Raw genomic sequence first — 18,351 nt, forward strand, 5'->3', positions numbered from 1 at the left:
TCCTGTTCTCACCCCTGCGAGATATTGTGGGGGGCAGAAACATAGATCTGGGGGGGAGCTAGCACCCCTCAATTCCAACGCCCCTGCCTCTAGATGCTACAGTAACACAAATAGCAACTGAAGGTGTTAGACCTGAACACTTGCCTGGCTGTGAGAGGGTTGCCCTTCAGTGATTTGACCTGAATTTCCTCTCCACATCTCGGTTGCTGCAGCCGTGTAATGCTAATGCTCTGACCTTTTCTCTGAAGAGCTCCAAGCACCTAATGTGCACTCGCTAACACTCTTCTCAGTACCCGGGGGGGCGGCAGTGAGCGATGTGGAGAGGTCTCGTCATCCACTGCCCCAATGCAGCTGCCCCTGGGGTGGAGCCCAGCTGCTGTTTAATGGCCTCACGCCAGGACCGGTCAGGACCGGAAGTGAAGAATGCTGCATCCATTTTTGCCGCATGTCATTGGCCAGGTTGGGATTTCCCCAGAGCCCGGGAGTTCATCGCTTCGCTCTTACACAGAGCGCTGGGGGATCTTCTGTGATCGCAAGGGGCCACGTCTCATCCCAAACCCTCTCCAGCAGCACAGTGCCTCGGCGGGAGGCTGTTTCCCGGGGCCGTGCCCTCTGGGGTTCCATGCTCCAACTGACCCAGCATGATTTGGCAAGAGCTAATGGGACCTCAGCACAGGGTGGGATGCACAGACCAGAGAAACCTGCCCTGCTGACTGTGATGCCCTGCCCTACTGAATGATGAAATGGGGTTCGGAGGGGCTATGACAGGAGAGGACGGAGCTCCCTGGTGGGGAGCTGTAGCTGACTCTTATCTGTTGTGGATCAGCGCAGGAGGGTGGGAATAGTGGGTTCAATTTACTGGGTTCAGAACTCCCTTGAAGTCCATGCAGGTGGCCAGGTAGAAGCACCCTAAGCCTGGGCCCTGAGCCTCCCACCTGGCAGCGTGGGAAAAGCCTGCTCCTCTCCCCGACCAGGCCTGCTCCATCTTCCTACTCCTCCGTGGGATGGCTGATGTTTTATGGACTGGGGAGGACGGTCTCCCAGCAAGTCCTGGGCGTGGCACATGGAGCTCCTGTCACCGCAGCCTGACTGCAACGTCGGCAGTGGTGGTGTAGCCGTGTCGGACCCAGGCGATTAGAGAGACAAGGTGGGTGAGGTAATCGCTTTTATTGGACCAACTCCTGCTGGTGAGACGCACTTCGGGGCGATGCTGAGCTGCCCTTGAACCCCCTGAAGCAGAGCTGTGTGTGGCTCGAAAGCGTGTCTCTCTCCAGCAGGAGTTGGTCCAATAAAGGTATTTATTACCTCGCCCGCCTTCTGTGGAACGTGTCAGCCGTCCCTGGCCGTCACGGCGCAGCTCTCCAGCTCCAGCCGGGGCAGGGTCTTCAGAGGGAGCCTTTGCCTCTGAGGATCCCCCCACATGCCCCAATGTTGTGTATCAGGGGAACAGCCCAGAGACCCCAGAGGGGCAGGGCCATACCCTGGGAGCAAAGGAGGAAGGGTGGCCTTGTGGTAGAGATTTAGGACGGGCAGTCAGGAGACCTGGGCTCCATTCCTGTCTTCGCCGTAGATTTGCTCTGCTCCCTCATGCCTCTCCCGTACCCCTGGGGTTTGTGGGGCTGGGACGGAGTTGGAGAAGCCCTGATTTGTCTGGGGTCCCTGCCCAGTGAATTCCTGAACAGGCTGGCCCTGTTGGGCTGGCCGATAGCCCTAGCGATTACTGGTTCATACTCAACCTGCCACTGACCCGGCCCCAGTTTCTGACTCTCTGGGTGAGCAGGGCTGGATAGGCATATGGAGGGGAGGGGAGTGTGCTATATAATACACTGCAGCGAGACCCTGCTGGCTGACGAAGGAGGGGGTGGATGGGCTCCCAAGGACCAGTCCCTGCCCCTCTCCAGGGCTCAGGCTTATGGCCCCTGTAAGGAAGGTCCAGCTACAGACAGACAGAAAAACAACTCCATGCTCAGCCTTCAGAAACTCCACAGGCCCCACGTGCAGCCGTACGATCGTGGGCAGCTTGCAGACAGCTGTGTCTGCAGCACGGCTTGGGCAGGCCAGTCTCCCCAGTTATAGCAACCTGGAGAACCAGCTACTCCTCTTCCCAGGAGCCTCTTGTGCTCCTCCCACCCCCTGAGGAAGTCTCTGCTTCCTTTGCAGGGTCCCCCCTTGGGAGGCCGAGCTGCCTGTCCCTCCCCCGGCATGCCAAGGATCCCTGGTTGGCAGCTCTTCGGGCCACAGCCTGCTCTTTTCTACCTAGTGAAGAGTTTAACTTCTTCCTGGGTCACCCCTCCACCCCCCCATTGTAGGCCCCCCTACAGTGGCTGGCTGGAGTGAGTTGAAGTCCCTGCTTGACACCCCCTCAAGGAACGCGGTGTTAAGAAAAGGAGCCGTGGCTTTAGCTTGGGTGCATATGTGTGAGGTGCTCAGAAACAGGCCGTGGGGGAGAGGGGTCAGTATAAGTCCCTGGATGGACAGGCAGATAAAAATGGGATGATGGCCCAAAAATGGTCTGCAGAAAGGCCTGGCTCCCCTTCCAACTCTGACAACGGCCTCTCCCTGCCGCCCCGTGTCTGAGCGGCTGCACGGGGAACCGTGTCCAGAACGCAGCCTGTCTGTCACTGCCCGCACCTGGGTGCTCGCCGGTCACCTCGGCTGCCCTTCCCAGCTGTCAGTGTGTGGCTTTGTACAGCGATGTTTGCAGGCCTGGCCCTCCAGCTGGGGGAGACGTTAGCGCCTCCTTAGGGTGCTGTTAATGAGAGCAGGTGACGCAGCGGGTTGCTAGGCCTAGGTGACAGACTGGAGTCGCTGCTGGGTATCAGGCATCGCCACAGAGCTGCTGCTGCTGCTCTCTGACAGCCCCCCAGCCTTCCTGAGAGCAGCCAGCTCTGTCAGTGCCATGCTGTCTTCATCCGGAGGGGCCCTTTCCTCCCTCCTACACGCAGCCCAGGTCCAGACGGCTCATCCGGAAATGTTCCTCAGCAGCAAATTTCTTGATGGGATGGCAACACATCAAGAGCTTGATCTGCTGTGTCGAGCTGCTATTGACCCCAGTGAGACTGCAGGGGCTCAGCATCCCTACAGCAAGTCGCTCGCCCCCTTTGTGCCTCAGTCTCCCCAACTGTAAAGTGGGGACAAGGATACTGACCTCCTTTGTAAAGCCCTTTGAAGTCTGTGGATGAAAGCGCTGTATCCGAGCTAGGTGCTTCTTATTATTTTATTACTCTCATTAAGAATACCTATTGAATACCATAGCAAATACAATCTTGGTAGGTGCTGTATGTGTGGACAGCAAGACAGTGGTGTGGATATGAGGGATGGATAGATAGACAGAGGGTGTGTATAGAGATTGATAGAATGAATGAACAGAGCACCATCTGAATACACACACCTACATATTCCCCACAGTAACCCCCCATGTAGACGTGCTTACCCTAAACATACCCCTTCCCCAGATAGACACCAGACATCCCCAGCCCACCCGCACTGACCTCCTCACACACAGAGATAAATGCCCAGCTGTAAAAAACACATGCCGGCGTCTTTGTGTTTGCCTGCAATGTGCCCAAATTGCCTCCCCCTGCGTAATTAACTGAAATTACTGATATTGTCAGAGTAGTTATTATTTAGAGAATACGCTGTCATCTGGGAAGCCTAATATAACTCCTTCCCGTGGTAACCGACTCCCTGCTCCCCCGACCCCAGCTCTCATGTATGACCCATTGTCCCAGACCTGACTCAATCCTGCTCTATTTTAAAGGTCCCTTTGTTTTGTTCTGGGCTGGGGCGGGAGGGAAACTGCAGGGGGTTCTCGGAAATAACCTCCATGCTTCTGATAGCGATATCTTAGCTGTGATATCTACAGACCTACCAAGAGACAAGGGCAGAAACACAGGGATCAGCACTGTGCAGCTGTCTGCCTGCAAGGAGAAGGACAAACAGACCCAAATGGACAGACCGCCATTTTTAGGAGAAGAAAGATCAAACCATAGGACCACAGGCATTGCCAGGCTGGATCAGGGCCGGGACACCGGATCCCACCTCCAACAGTTCCTGCTTCAGAGGAAGGCGTCAGAACCACACAAATGGGGAATAACCTGCTCCCCACATAGGTCATGTTAGCAGCAAAGAAGGAGAGCGCTCCCCCCCAGAGACCCAAAGTGGAGCCCGTGTCCCCAGCTCCCTTTTGATCGTAATGTGGGCAAGGCGCATGGGACATCGTGTCCCGATGGAGCGAACATTCCCTGATGTGCCGTTTCCCCAGAGGGAGCCCCGCCCCTCCCCGCTGAGCCATCAGGCTGCCAGCGTGGGGGATTCTAATGGACACTTCTCTTCCCGCCATCAGTTCCCGCCATCTGTTCCAGCCTCATCACTGAAGCAAAAAGCCCGTCGCTGGCAGTCTGAAAAGTGACTGGGGTGGCCGGGCAGGTCTGGATCTGGGCTGGCAGGTGTCTCCTCCACTTCAATCACAAGTCAGGAGGGTGGCACGGAAGGAAGGAGGGAGGGTGCTGTTTCCAAGCCAAGGTCACGCCAGGCTTCCTGTCCCTAGTGTGGTAGCCATGGAAGCGACGGGAGCTGGCTGAGCTCGGTCGTCCCCATCCTTCACATCCCCTTCTCCAGGGGATTGTGGGCACCAGTGTGGCGCAGCGTGAATCCCGTTCCTGCTTGCTGCAACGGAGCCTGGTTCAGTTACACAGGAATGGAATGGAAGGCAGCGGCTGCTTAGTGGTGGCCCTGCATGGGGCGCTCTTCCAGCTGGTGTCCCTGAGCATCCTGGGGCATGGGGCTGGAGCATTCTGGGTGGGATGCCCTGGGGTGAGAATCGAGCCTACAAATTGACTCTGGTTGTGAGCTCCGTTGTACAGAGTTCATGAATAACCTGTAATAATATGGAGCTGGAAAGTAGGTCAAGTTGTTTTCAATAATGGATGTTATAAACAGGTGCAGGAAAACCAGACAGAGATAAATTAGTCCAAACAAAAAAGGCCACGCTGCTGTGATTCAAGGACTATGCTGAAATCTGGCTTGGGAAAGACAGAGGATGTGGGACCGGAAATCAGTGAATCAAAATTTGTGTGTGGGATATTAGGGCTAATTGATGGACAAAAGAACGAGGGGATGGGCTATTCCACCCGCCACTCCTTTTGTGGGTCCTTAAACAAAGAGACTTTGGGGGGGCAATACAGGAAGAACAGACACAGACTATTGGAGTGAGCTTCACTGCCAACCCCACTGTCTCCTGGGCTCCGGACCTTCATCGTCCTGATCCCGAGATGTCCTGACCAGACCAGGCCAGAGGGAGGGGCTCAAACAACACTGCTGCTCCTACCAGCTTCAGCTGAATCCAAACCACCACTTGGGATGAAACAGGATCAGACTGTAACAACAGCAGCAGCTCCAATCCATCTCAACAAACTTCTCCCCTTTTCCCCAGAAGGACAGCGATTACCATCCTGCATAGGCGCCGACTCCGTGGGTGCTCCAGGACTAAAGCACCCATGGCAAAAAAAATAGTGGGTGCTCAGCACTCACCCACTGATCAGCTGTTCGGTGGTAGGTGGGAGGCTGAGGGAGCGGGCGGAGTGGTGGTGGGAAGAGGTGGAGTGAGGGTGGGGCACGCTCGGGGGAAGGGGTGGAGCTGAGGTGGGAAGATGCGGGGCGGGGGGTTGGTCTTGGGGGAGGGGACAAGGCAGGGGCGGGGCCTCAGGGTGGAGTGGGAGTGGAGCACCCACCTAAAAAGAAGAATGTCGGCATCTGTGCCATCCTGGCTCCCATCTAAGAGACTGTCAAGCAAGGGGGGTTTCCTTCTGAAACGCTCACCAGCTAAGGGAGAGGGAAGAAGGAGTGCTGTTGAAATGCAAGCCTGACTTAATACTTGACATTCCAAAGGCTTTCACTGTCTTCCCTTCTTTTCTTTATCTTCAATACAAAGTTCAAAGGATGGTTAATGGTGCGTTTGCCATGGTGCCAAGGAAGCTGAGGTCTCTATACCAAACCCCGCACGTTGTAGAACACTGTTTAATGTTGGACAGCGACTGGGTTATGTTAACACCATTAGCTCCTATGTTCCATCTAAATTCCTGCAGTAGCCTCCCGCTGGTGTTTCTAAGGTACCCTATTGCCAGCCGCGGGCAGGGCTCAGCCCTTCCTCAGTGTTGGTCTCCCCCTGGAGTTTGGTAGCTAGTGCTGGTCTGGGTGAGGCTGCTGGCAGGAGCACTGCTGGTTGTGTTGTAGACAGAGCTGCTGGCTATCTGTCCAGCGGGGCAGTGAGAAGATTTTGGAAGGAACTCCAATCTGTGGTCAATTTCTTTCAATTCCTTTTGCAGATAGAGAACCAAGAGCTGGCGCTCAGTGAGGCTTAACTCAGCCAACTGACAGACTTTTCTCTTCTTCGTTTCTCCCAGAAGCTGACAGGGCAGGTACTGCCCCTAATTCCAGTGACTTTGTCAATTGCACCCTTGTTGGGGTGATTTGGTGATTTGGATCTTCCTCTGTTTTGTTGCAATAACCTGCACTCCTAGTTTTTTTTTAATCATACAGCTGACGCGGTCTAACTATTCCCAGGTTCCAGCCGATGAGCCCAGGAAGCTGGGGCCAGTTAAATTAATTGTATCCAGGGGGCCCCAGTGCTAAAATTCTGACGAATTACTACCCCCTTCCCTCCCCCGGAGTGGTACTAGCTGCAGTTACTTTGATGCAGAGGCTGTAAATACAGAAGCAGTCGCCTTAGGACCTGCTCTAGGAATTTTGTACAGGACCAGTGAGATAGATTTATTTATCATGTCTTCAGATGAAGTTGCAATCTGCTCTCCTTGCCTGGGTGTTACAATTGGGAGCCACAATTAAGGACCTGCGAATCTCCCTGGCAGGAAGTGTCAGGGAATTTGACTTTCCGGTTGTTGCAGTGGTGGGGTGCAAGGTGAAAAGTGCCACTGTTAGGAAGGGATTGTGTCCCCCTTCCTGCTGCTATTCCTTTCAGGGCAGCCACACCTCCAAAACTTGCACTGCTCAGGATATCGTAACTGAGCTAGCATGGGCAAGGGGTTCTAATAGGGAACTGGGGGGTCAGAGCTCTTGGGTTCTGTCTCCAGATCTGTCAGTGACTCAATGTCTGTGACTATGAGCCAGTCACACTAATTGCTCTGTGCCTCAGTGTACCCCTCTGTAAAACTGGGGTGATTATATTTGCTGGGGTGCTGTAAAGCACTCTGACATCTGTATATAATAGGCATCAGGGAAGTGCAAGGATGTATTTATTTATTTTGATGTCCTTGCTCGTGAAGCCCTGCTGTCACACTTACCTTGGAGACATGCACCCCAGGTGTGTTTTTAGTTATTGTTCGGTTTCTGATCACTTACATCAGGTTAATTCACACCTAGCACCATTTTCCACTTGTACTTGCTGCACACACAGCAGCCCTCTTGCACACACGTGCACACACAGCAGCCCTCGTGTACACACATACACAGACTCGTGCACACACAGCAACCCTCGTGCACACACATACCACACAGCAACCCTTGTGCACACTCATGCACACACTGCAACCCTCATGAACACACACACAAACACACACACACATACACGCACACACACTTATGGGGACACAGCAACCCTTGTGCACTCATACACACGTTCCCCAAACTCACTAACTCTCTTTTCCCCCCCTCTCCAACCCAGCTCTCTGTAGGGGCGTTTGAAAGCTGACATCTGCTTGCCAGCGAGCATCATGTCCAGCAGGTGCCCAGGGAGTTGCAAGCCGCTGGTCCCCATGTAGCTTTGCTATGTGGTAGGGGGCCTGAGCCTGCTCTGTGTCTGCCTGGCTGGTGGGTTTCTCCTGGTTGGATCCTGTGTGCATTTTGCATTGCTGTCCCAGAGCCCTGGTGCTGCTGCTCTCCAATATCTGATCTCTCCTCTGCTCTCCACTGAGTCATCTGATCTCACTGCCCTTGTTTGCTTTCCCTGTTAGGGGAGATGGGAGTGCACCTAATAACTGCAAGCAGGCTGTGTGGGTTCAGCAAGCAGCCACCCTATTGTCAGCGCTGATCGCTCACTCCTTGCAGAGATGCAGAGATTTTAAGGCCAGAAGGGAACTTTAGATCATCTAGTCCGACCTCCTGTACAGCCAGCACAGGCTCTTAAATTCCCCCCACTTAGCCCTGTGCTGAGGCCAAGAGCTTGTGTTCGACTAATGCAGCTTCCAGAAAAGTCTCCAGCCCTGATCTGAAGACAGCAAGAGATGGAGAATCCACCACTTCCCTTGGGAGTTTGTTCCAATGGTTAATCACCCACCCTGGTAAAAACTTACTCTTAATTTCCAGTTTGAATTTGTCGGACTTCAGCTTCCAGCTATTGGTGGTTCTGCCTTTTTCTGCTAGATTAAAGAGCCCGTTAGTAGGTGTGTTTTCTCCCCAGGAAGGTCCTTAGACCCCGTAAACAAGCCACCTCTCAGCTTCTCTTTGAGAAGCTAAACAGATTGCTCTGTAAGGCTCTCGCCTCAGCCCTTGAATCATTTTCCTGCCTTTCTTTTGCCCCCTCTCCAATTATTCAACATCCCTTTGAAAATGTGGAACCCAGAGTTGGGTGCGGTGTCCAGTATCGCTCTCCCCAATGCTGTATCCGGCGGTGAAATTGCCCCCTCCTCCTACTCAGTGCTCCCCTGTCTGTACAGCCAGTATTTACCCATCAGGGCCTGTGGCTGCTTTGAGGGCTGCTAGATCTGAGGGCTGGGAAGAGGGTCCGGGCTAGCTGAGGGCCGCTCCAGGCCGGAAAGACAAGGGTAACTCTCCTCAGAGTAACTCTGCCAGATTGCCTGGGAGGGGAAAAGCCAAAGAGCCTCAAGGGGGAAGGACAGTCAGTGCAGCGATGCGGGGCCGATGAGGCCACGTCAGATCTGAGCTACTTTTAGGGCTCCCATCGCTGTGGTATCCAGGGGGTGTATTGATCCTCACAATTCACTGCGAGGCAGGGCCGGGCGACTGTCCCCATCATACAGATGGGAACGGAGGCCCAGAGAGGTCAGGGACTTGCTGTTGATAATACCCAGTGCCAGCAGCTTCCCTGCCTCACCCCCATCCTGGAGCTGTCCTCTCCAGCCTGGTTCCATCTCCTTCCCCCACTCGTCCAGCCCCCACCCCCATTCCCTCCCCACCCCCTGCTCCCACCTTCTGCCCCATTACCCTGACTTTGTGCTCCCCCCCATGCCCACGGGGAAGCAGATGTCTTGCTCCCCTCCCCGCTCTGGTCTGGCAGGGCTGCAGTCAGTGTGCTAAGGTCCTGGGGAGAGCTGTGGCCCATGCCCCACTGTAGTGACCCCTGTGGCTGTCCAGGGCTGTGGAGCTGGGGTCCCACCCAGCTCTCCTCCCTGCACCCTGAGCTGTGGAGAAGCAGGGGTAGAGACGGGGGTGGAGGGGAAGATCTCCATCAGGAGGAATTGCTGACAGCCCCCGCTGAGGGCAGTGGGGTGTGGTGGGGGCAGGGGTGCTGCTGGGAGGAGTTGGGTGATTTTCAGCTGCCGTCCCATGTTTCCATAACCCCGTTTGTCTCTTTGCAGCCCCAGCCCAGTCTCGACGAGAGCTGTGGCTCTGGCAGCGCCCAGCCAGCCGCCCAGCCTCCCAGCAGACAGAGCTTCGTGCAGAACCACTTCCAAGCACAGTACAGGTAAGAGGGGTGGGGGACACGTCTGCCCCGGACAAACCTTCCTGTCCCATCCCTGCACTGCATCGGCCCCACCCCTGGTGTCAGGCTGAGCTAGGAGTGGGGCGGGAGGAGCTGGGAGGTGACGGGCTGGGATCCAGACACTTCCATGCTCCCTGCTGCATGGAAAAGGGATGTGGCACCTGTCCTTGCAGGACCCAGGCCATGTCAGCTGCCTGCCAGCTGTGTGGCACCTCCAGCGACATCATGCTGGGCATCAAAGATAAGTACCCAGGGGGTGAGGGTGAAGCTCCTTGGGAGCCGAACAGAAATAGTTTATGTCTTTAGCTCTCTAGGAATAAAACCTGCAGCTGTAGGGAGAGGCCGGCCTGGCTGCCGCGTGGAGTGACTCTCCTGCTCGCCTCTCTGCTGGTGCAACGTGGGAGTAACCGCAGAGAGATACACAGGGGAAAGGAGTGCACCCGCGCCCCACTGCCAGCTGTGCCACCTGGTGCTTCCTTTTCCTGCAGTACCCGTACAGCACGCTTTCCCAGGCAGCAGTGGGGACATACACAGACACACGCATGCACACGCTGTCCCGTCTGACTATGAGGACCCCCCATTTTTAAAGGCTAGTCAGAAAAGTGGCTACAGAATGCCCCCTCCTGCTTCCCTCTCTGTGCCCCCCATGGGGCTTCCCATCACCCCGACTCACTTTAGTGAGCACAGAGTAGCTTTTCACAGAGCCAAGCCCGCTGCGGGAGAGCAAGCTGCAGTTACACACCAGCAGCTGAGACAGTGGCTGAGTCCCAGCCGCAGAGCCTCGCTTTGCAGTGCCGTGGCAGAGGCAGAAGGTGGCAAGCTGGATTTCCAGGTCCTGGGGCTGATCAGTTAGGAAACCCGTTCCAGCTGGTGAACGGAGATAATGGAGAGAGAGAATCCTCAAGGGGTGGGGGAAGTGGGGGTGGAGAGAGTTCCATGACGGTGGTGGCTCTTTAAACCATGCCTCGTGTTTCCCATCTCTGCTGGGAGTGCACCAGGACTACTGAGCTGGGAGAGCCCATGAGGAGGTTGTGAGGCTAACACTTCCTGGTACTGCAAGTGATAACACCGACCAGTACCTCCCTGGTACCTTCCGTCCAGCCATCCCAAAGTGCATTACAGATTGCACAAACCATGGAGACAGGAGTTGCTTCGCCTGGCAGTGAAATGCAGCCATCTCTGGGGCGGAGCGTGGCAGCTGTTCAACAGCCCATGGCAGCACTTTGTGACAGTTTAGGACAGATTTTTAAGAAGATTATTGTATCCAACTGAAAGCGCAGGGGGAATTTTTGGTGGGCAAAGTGTAACGACCCAGCCTGAAATCTGACCCTCACACCGCTCCTAATCTTATTTAATGTCCGCACATGGGCAGGACCTGGGCTTTATATCGCATTTGAAAGGCAGAAGCAACACAGCACCCCTTAGCGCCATGCTGGTGCCCAGGGTTCGGTACCAAGTGAGAGGGCAGCGCGCTCTCTACTGAATCACCAGCATTTGCCAGAACCTGAGCTTGAGCGGCTGGGTCTGAGTTCCTCTGAAGCAGTCTTATTTAGCTAGACAGCTTCACCCAGAACTGTCACAATCTGGGGCCATGTTTTGCCCTCCCTCCCACCTGGGTGACACCCCTGCTGTTCATTAGATAGCCTGGGCATGGACTGTTTGTGATGGACAACGGGAAGCACAGTCTGGACAGTTGAAGATTAGTAGAAGGAGGCAACAAGCTTTCCTCCAGACATCCAGGAATGTAACATGCCAGGAGCCGAGGTTCTGGTTGCCGATCCAAGACATATGGAATGAAATCTGAAACTGTTACAGCTTCCAGTCCAAGGCCTGTAATGCCCAGGTGTCTCAGCACGTCCTGGCCAGGACAGGAAGAGAAAGTCCTGAAGAACCTCAAGAACGGCCTGAATGTTAACAGCTGGTGCAACGCCAGGAAGCACGGATGTCCCCATTAAATGGCAGTTGCAGTGTCTGTTGACTTTAGAGGATTTCTGCTACAAACTCAATCGACACAACACTATTCAAAGTGCAGAGCCGTACTGCGGCCCGGTGAGCACAGAGACTAGCCTGCAGTAAGTGCTGGTAGTGGTAAAAAATAAAAACGGTCAGCTTGGAATCCTCTGCACTAAATAAATTCCCCGAGGGACTTCGGAAGGTGGATGAATCCATCTGCTGTTGTGTCACCATGAAGCAAGGCTATCACAAAGGCATCCACTCCCCCCCAGTCTGCTAGCACAGCATTATGCATGTCGGAGAGTTGGTGGCATTGAAGCTATTCCAGGAGTGAGGCTTAATAAGCAGCAACTTCACTGAGATATTTATGTGCTTTCCACCATCACTGTGTGAATGTAAATTATCAGACGGGCTGATCTGGAAATAAAATTAAAGACCCATTTAGGAATCAGATGGCAAAGATCTTCATAACAAGGAGCGATAGATGTGTCACAAGTGGAAATGTTGCACTGGAATAAAATTCTGGGGAGGTTTATGAGCTCTTTGGCCTGGGCTCTGCTTGGATGGGAGCCCTTCAAGAAAAACCCAGGTGGTGCCAGATGTAGTATTGGTCATTCTGTAGGTGGCGCTCTCCTGTAAGACCACATTGGACAAATAACCCCATACTTGAGGTGATGAAATATGTTGTGGCTTTTTTGTGGTAGGAGATGGGATATTAACTTTGGGGCTCCGGGCATATTCCATCTGGCCACCTAAAATTCCTATTGTCTGTCAATTGGATATAGTTTTCTTCTTCACTTCCTTTTTTGAATGTTGGACAGCTGCCATGTCCCACCCCAGAGGTGGCTGCCCATCAGTGGTGAGTGCAGTGCTTTTGTTAAGTCTGAAGGAAGGGAAGGGTTGTGGCATTGTTCTGAGAGAACAGAGATGAATGTAGTGATTCTGCTCTAGCCAACTCCATAGGAGAATAACAGCAAAAAGCTTTGGGGTTAGCACAGTTGACTCTGTGAGCAGATAGATCAGGTAACACCTGCACAGTCAGGATACAGTTGACGGGCATTAGCATACTGGCTGCAGTATTAAGACTCAGGGAGTGCCAGCTGGGTGTCAGGTGATTAAGTGGTTGTGGTGGTAAAGTTATTCCTCTGCAATGTCACATCACAGTCTGCTCACAGGTGCATGGTAGCCTGGGCTCTGGATGTGGGGGAGGGGGAGACAGAGGGAGAGAGAGTAAAGAAACAAACTGGTTTATAAAACGTCAGCGTTGCCGAATCGTGTGCACGGAGTTTTGCTCAGATGAACTCCTTTGTGAGTGCCAGAAGTCCCAGCGTGTATTGCCAGTACCCGGCACCAGGCCAGGAAAATCCGGCACCCTCTGCAAAGGGATTAAAGGCAAAGGAACCATTCAGCCAGGATGAGTTCCCGTGTATTCTTGTGGGTATAACTCAGTGACTTGACTTAGTTAATTACCTAGTGCGTGTTCTATCATCCACACCGAGTCCCGTTAGTCTGTGAGCTCTGAGAGGCAGAGACCGGGTTGTCCTCGTGGTTTTTACAGCACCAAGTACCTTGGCAGTGCTCAATAAATAATACACCATAGTTAATAAATAATCAGAGACAGTAGGTGCAAAGTATGATTGCTCTGTTATTCTGGGCACTGGGGGAGTGGCGTTTGCAGCTCAGTAGGAGGTGCTTTTCTCCCGGAGATAGACCTGGCCCAATGTGGTTTACGAGGTCCCAGTGCAGCTGGAGATGGCAACTTTGAGATAAAGCATATGGCAGAGGTCCTGACCCCTCGTGCTCAGTAAAGATGCCCTGTCACTTTGACAAGAATGGGATGGAAGCCTCATCGTCCTAGCCAAGTTCCAGACAGGCTGGGTAGTTACATTCGCTTTTCCCCAAATTCCCGATCGCTTCCACTGGAAATAGGTTTCGGGCCAGATCCTCACAGGTGTTTAGGTGCCTAACTCCCATTGAAATTGATGAGAGGTCAGTGCTAAATATCTTGGAGAATCTGGGTCTTCCCCTTCTGAGCTGTGGTGCACGGTTTGCCATGGGCTGCTAAGCAGTGGCCTCTTTCCTCCCCAGAGATGCTTAGCATCATGATTTGTATTTCCATAACTTGTAGGAGCCCAGAACACAAAGGCTCCAAAGAGCTGAGAGTTTGGGCTGCATCTCAGTGGTGGGTGAAGAGTTTCCTGCACAGCTAGTTAGTGACGAATCTGGGAGACGCTGGGAACTTGTCTGCACACTGGTGTAGCAGACGGGGTGACGTTAAAGTGGGGCAGCTGCCCCAGCACACCTTGGCCTCAGTGATCTTTGGATGACAGGCATCAGGGCCAGGTGCTGGTGAGTGGAGATAGTATTTGTATCTGAATGGGTTGTCCAGACCCTAGCGTTGTGTTATGCGCTAAAGAAACAGCATTGCTGGCTGGTGATAGATTCTTGGAGATCTCTTTAAGCGCCGATTATTATCCCCGGCTGCTGTTATTGTTGTGTAATGATCCAATCACAGAAAACCGGTGTCATCGCTGGGGAGGTCGGAGCCCATGCGTTGTGATTTGGGGTCCGGCTGTAGCCTCCATATGCAGCTGAAGATCAAGTGGGGATCTGATGGCCAGTGGGGAAGGCACTGCCTCTGATTTCCAAGCACATGAGTGCTGCTGGGTGGGGCTGGCTTGGAGTCGAACTGACAGATGTCACCATTAACAAGTCCACATGGCCAGCATTTACGGCATGCTGGTACCTGTGATCACTTCGCTTCCTCTGTACTTCAACTAGGAAAGAGCAGGGGTGTCGTCTGAAGGGCTCGGAAAGGGCTTGGACAAGAATGTGATAGCTGACCTGTTTTGAGAGCCCAGCATAGACAGGGTCTGTGGCAGTTGTAACATGTTAGCCGATCTAGGTTTCCCCTTCGACCAGCCATTGCCTGTTAGCTTGCCCTGTCTACACGGGGACTTTCCAGCGACTTCGCAATCCCATTTTCACTAAAGACCGTTTTTCCTAGGCACAGCAAGCCCCACATGTCAGCCTGCTGCAAACCTGCATGGGCCGGATGACGAGCTGTGTGTCCTAGGTCCCAGATCCGGGTGGGGTGACAGCTGCTGTAACCACAGTGAGGGGAGGATGATGCGCTGAGTTTACTGAATACTCCCCTCTCCATCCCACATAGGCAAAGCTGTACAGCCCAGTGATCAGTTACAAACTGTTTGCCGGCATCCACCATTTATAGCTCTCTGGCCAGGTCTACCCGTCAGAGTTGTGCCAGCGTAGCTGTGTCTGGTGGAGGGGAGTGATTTTTTTTTTTTTTTTTTTTTTTTTACGACAGAGTAAAAGCTTTGGGCCAGGTCCAAGCCACACAGTTTTCTTGGCAGGGGTGTAAAAAATCCACCCCCCCCCCCGAAGCTGACATAGTTAGCAAAACCCCCAGTGTAGAGGCAGCAATGCCAACAGAAGAGGGCTTCTGTTGACACAGCTCAACTCTGTTCAGGGAGGTGGTGTTACTGTACCAGGAGAAAAACTGCTTCTCTTTGCATAAGCTGCGTCTACATTACAGGGCTGGCAAAGCCCCCTAGTGGAGACCTGAGGGCTGACAGCTAACCTGTTCATAAACCCCACTGTCTTTATCTATACTCTGTGCTAGGCTGTGTTTAAAAAGGTGTTAACTGACATGTGCTAGAGTGGGGGTGCTGCACCCCTCCCTTACCCCATCCGTGCCCCACTCCATCCCCTAGGGGTGGGAGCAGGGCCATGGCTCCGGGAGTGAGGGGCAGGGACATGGACAAGGGTAAGGAGGCTGAGGCTGGGGCCACAGCTGCGGGCGGGCACGGAGCCCCGGATGCGGGGCCAGGAGTGGAGTCCCGGACGGGGGCCAGTAGCCAGAACCCCGCGTGCACGGCCAGGAGTTGAGCCTTGTGGGTGGGACTGGCAGCCGGGACCCCGGGCACGGGGGCAGTAGCCAAGACCCCATGTGTGGGGCTGGGAACAGAGCCCTGGGGGCGGGGCTGGCAGCAGGGACCCCACATGCAGGGCCAGGAGCAGAGCCCTGCATAAACCTGAGGAGTTGCAGCAACCCCCACCAAACTAGTTCCTGCACCTATGCAGGTGCTTGCTAACATGTTTGCTAAACACGCTTCATTTTCCTAGTCTAGGCGGGGCCTCAGAGAGCCAGGCCCCATGTCTCTAAGACATCACTTGAATCTGTAATAGAGTAAAAATGGCTTAATGGTTTTGAAGGAGCATTATCTGGGCTGTTGATATGATCTGCTGCTGTATTAAGTCCCCCCGAAGCAAAGAGCTGTTGAAACACAGCACATGCTGTGCTCAGCCAAATGGAAGATTTTATCGGTTGCGTCATAAAATCATAGCACCCTATTCATCTCCCATGTACTAAAGTGCCTAGAGTTCCGTGTGGGATGGATTCGGTGTATATGAGTTAGAGCTGGTAAGGGCCATCTGATTTCCCCTTCCCCATCAGCCAGGATCGCTCCCTGTGGTACCGAACAGATTTCCTAGTGCTTTATCAAGCCTGGTTTGAAATGGCTGGCGCTGTGGCTTTCACCATGTGGATTCCTCACCCCCAGGAGGTGTGTCCGGATCCTCAGACTACATTTTCATTGCACGCTTTCCCCCGCCCCCGGCACCTCCCTAAATAATTTCTCTCCCTCTTGGGGATTTTCTGCCTTCAAATACTTGTAGACCCAGCCAGTTTCTGTAGCAGGGTGCGTGCAGCCAGAACAGAGCTGGCTAGGCAGGCCACTGCCATTCCATCACTTCCAGGAGCAGGAGAGAGAAGGTCTGGAGGTGCCAGCTACTGCCGGTATTGTGGGACTCTGAGCGGGAGACTGGGACGTGGGCAGTCATGCCTAGTGGTTGGAGCAAGAGTCAGTGGCCAGGAATAAGAGACCAGGGTCAGAGGCCAGAGCCAAGGGTTGGAGATAAAGTCAGAAGTGCTGGGTTACCTGAAGTGAGGCAAGGTAGGGGCAAGGCTGGGAGCAAGTAGGCACAGGAGCTATCGCAGCACTAGGCACATTTTGAGTGGCTGCTTGGCTTAGGAGCCAGTCTGCTGACTCATCCATCCAATAGGCCATGTAGCCAGCCAGGGAGCCTTCTACAGGTTAGGGTGCTCGGAGACTGGCCCTACAGCAGGCCCTGCTTCCTGACACCCGGAGAGAGCTGGGAACTGCAGACTGAGGTGGGATGTGGCTTAGCTAGATTTAAAAGTAGATGCAGGGCATGTTCCAGGTCACCTGAGTGCTGATCCCAAAGCCAACTGAGGCTGTAACTCCTATAATTATAGCCCTGCCTCCCTGCCCCCTTCTACTGCCCTTCACCCCCAAACGTGAGGAGACAGGTGCATGATCAGACTGAGAAGCTGCCCTTTGCACAGCCCTACCTCTGGCTTTTGTACAGAACAGTCGGAGGAGTGTAACTGATGCACACGTGCTGGGAAATAGACGTTAAATCAATAGGATCAGAGGGGGAGAGGGACTGACCAGCAGAGTGACCAGCAGAGCTCTTTCAGAACTTGTCAGCCATGTCACCAATGTTAGGCAAAAAATAGCTCTTTTATTAAACAAACCTTTTCTGCAGGAAAAAAATATCATTTCTGTTGAAAGTTTTTGGTTTTCCATCAGAAACCAAAATGTTCCCAGTTTTCGAAAACCACTGGCAGGAGGGAAAAAGGGGAGATTGCGGAAAAATGAAACATTCCCATGGAAAATCCATTGATTGATTGATTGATTGATTGATTGCAGTTTTTCACTAAAAACACTTCCCGTTCCTCAGTCAGCTCTAATAACCAGTGTCCGGCTGGAGCAGGCCATTGCAGAGCTGTGATGCCCATGTTCCCCCTGGCCATTGGAAGGGCCATGCTGTCAGCTAGCCCAGGCCCACGGAACTGCCCATTCTCTGAGACACGGCTGCCCACTTCTAGCCTCTCCTCGCTCTCCCTTGGCAGCTCAGGCCAGGTTTACTCGTCAGACGTTGGCCGGTCTGAAGAGTAAACCGGCCCCCTGTTGCTTAGGGGGTTGATTTTTTAACATTTTTACTCCAGGAAAAGTTCTAGTGTAGATTCTGGCCATGTCTACGCTGGGATTGCTTTTTCGGTATAGGAACCCTGGTATGCTACACTGGCAAAGCGCTCCTGGGAAGGATTTAGCTTATACCAACAAAGCTGCATTTCTACCGGCATAGCTTATTTCAGCCCACCCTCTTCACACCCCTGGCGGACAGAGCTATGCTGGCAGAAGTCTGTAGTGTAGACATGGCCACTGGCAGAAAAGTGCTTTTGCCAGTTTAGCTGATTTCATTCCGAATGAGGATAAGCTGTGCCAGCAGGGCTTTGTATCTGTGTAGCTAGGCTGGCAAACCCTGCCTAGTGCAGAATAGCCCTTAGAGGCTTATCTTCTGCTGCTGCTCACTCCTTAGGTCTGCTGTCCTGTTAATAACAACAGAGATACTTAGTGCTGTGCAAACACTGCCTGCTGTGATTGCTCCCTGCCACCCCCTGCTCAGGTGGTCTGTGCATCATCCCCATTTTACAGAGGGGGAATGTGAAGCAGAGAAAGGGTAATGACTTACCCAAGGCGCAGAGCTGAAGGTTCCTAGACTCCCATTCTCTAACCACTAGATCAAACTGCCTCACATAAGCATCTCCACTGTACCATGCAACTGTCTCCATGGTAACAGAGGATGGGTGACTAGAGCAGGGCAGAGGC

General features: G+C 53.5%; 1 protein-coding gene across 2 annotated transcripts in view; it reads left to right on the plus strand.

The window, feature by feature from the left end:
• USP43 (ubiquitin specific peptidase 43) overlaps positions 1-18,351 on the plus strand; it is a 177,036-nt gene that overhangs the window by 54,765 nt on the left and 103,920 nt on the right. For both annotated transcript variants that reach the window (XM_008164005.4, XM_024101740.3), the window contains exon 3: positions 9,555-9,661. In XM_008164005.4, coding sequence (XP_008162227.3) covers positions 9,555-9,661 — 107 coding nt within the window. The remainder of the gene's footprint in view (positions 1-9,554; positions 9,662-18,351) is intronic.

Source organism: Chrysemys picta, chromosome 12 (assembly GCF_011386835.1).
Source record: "Chrysemys picta bellii isolate R12L10 chromosome 12, ASM1138683v2, whole genome shotgun sequence".
Classification (NCBI taxonomy): Eukaryota; Metazoa; Chordata; order Testudines; family Emydidae; genus Chrysemys; species Chrysemys picta.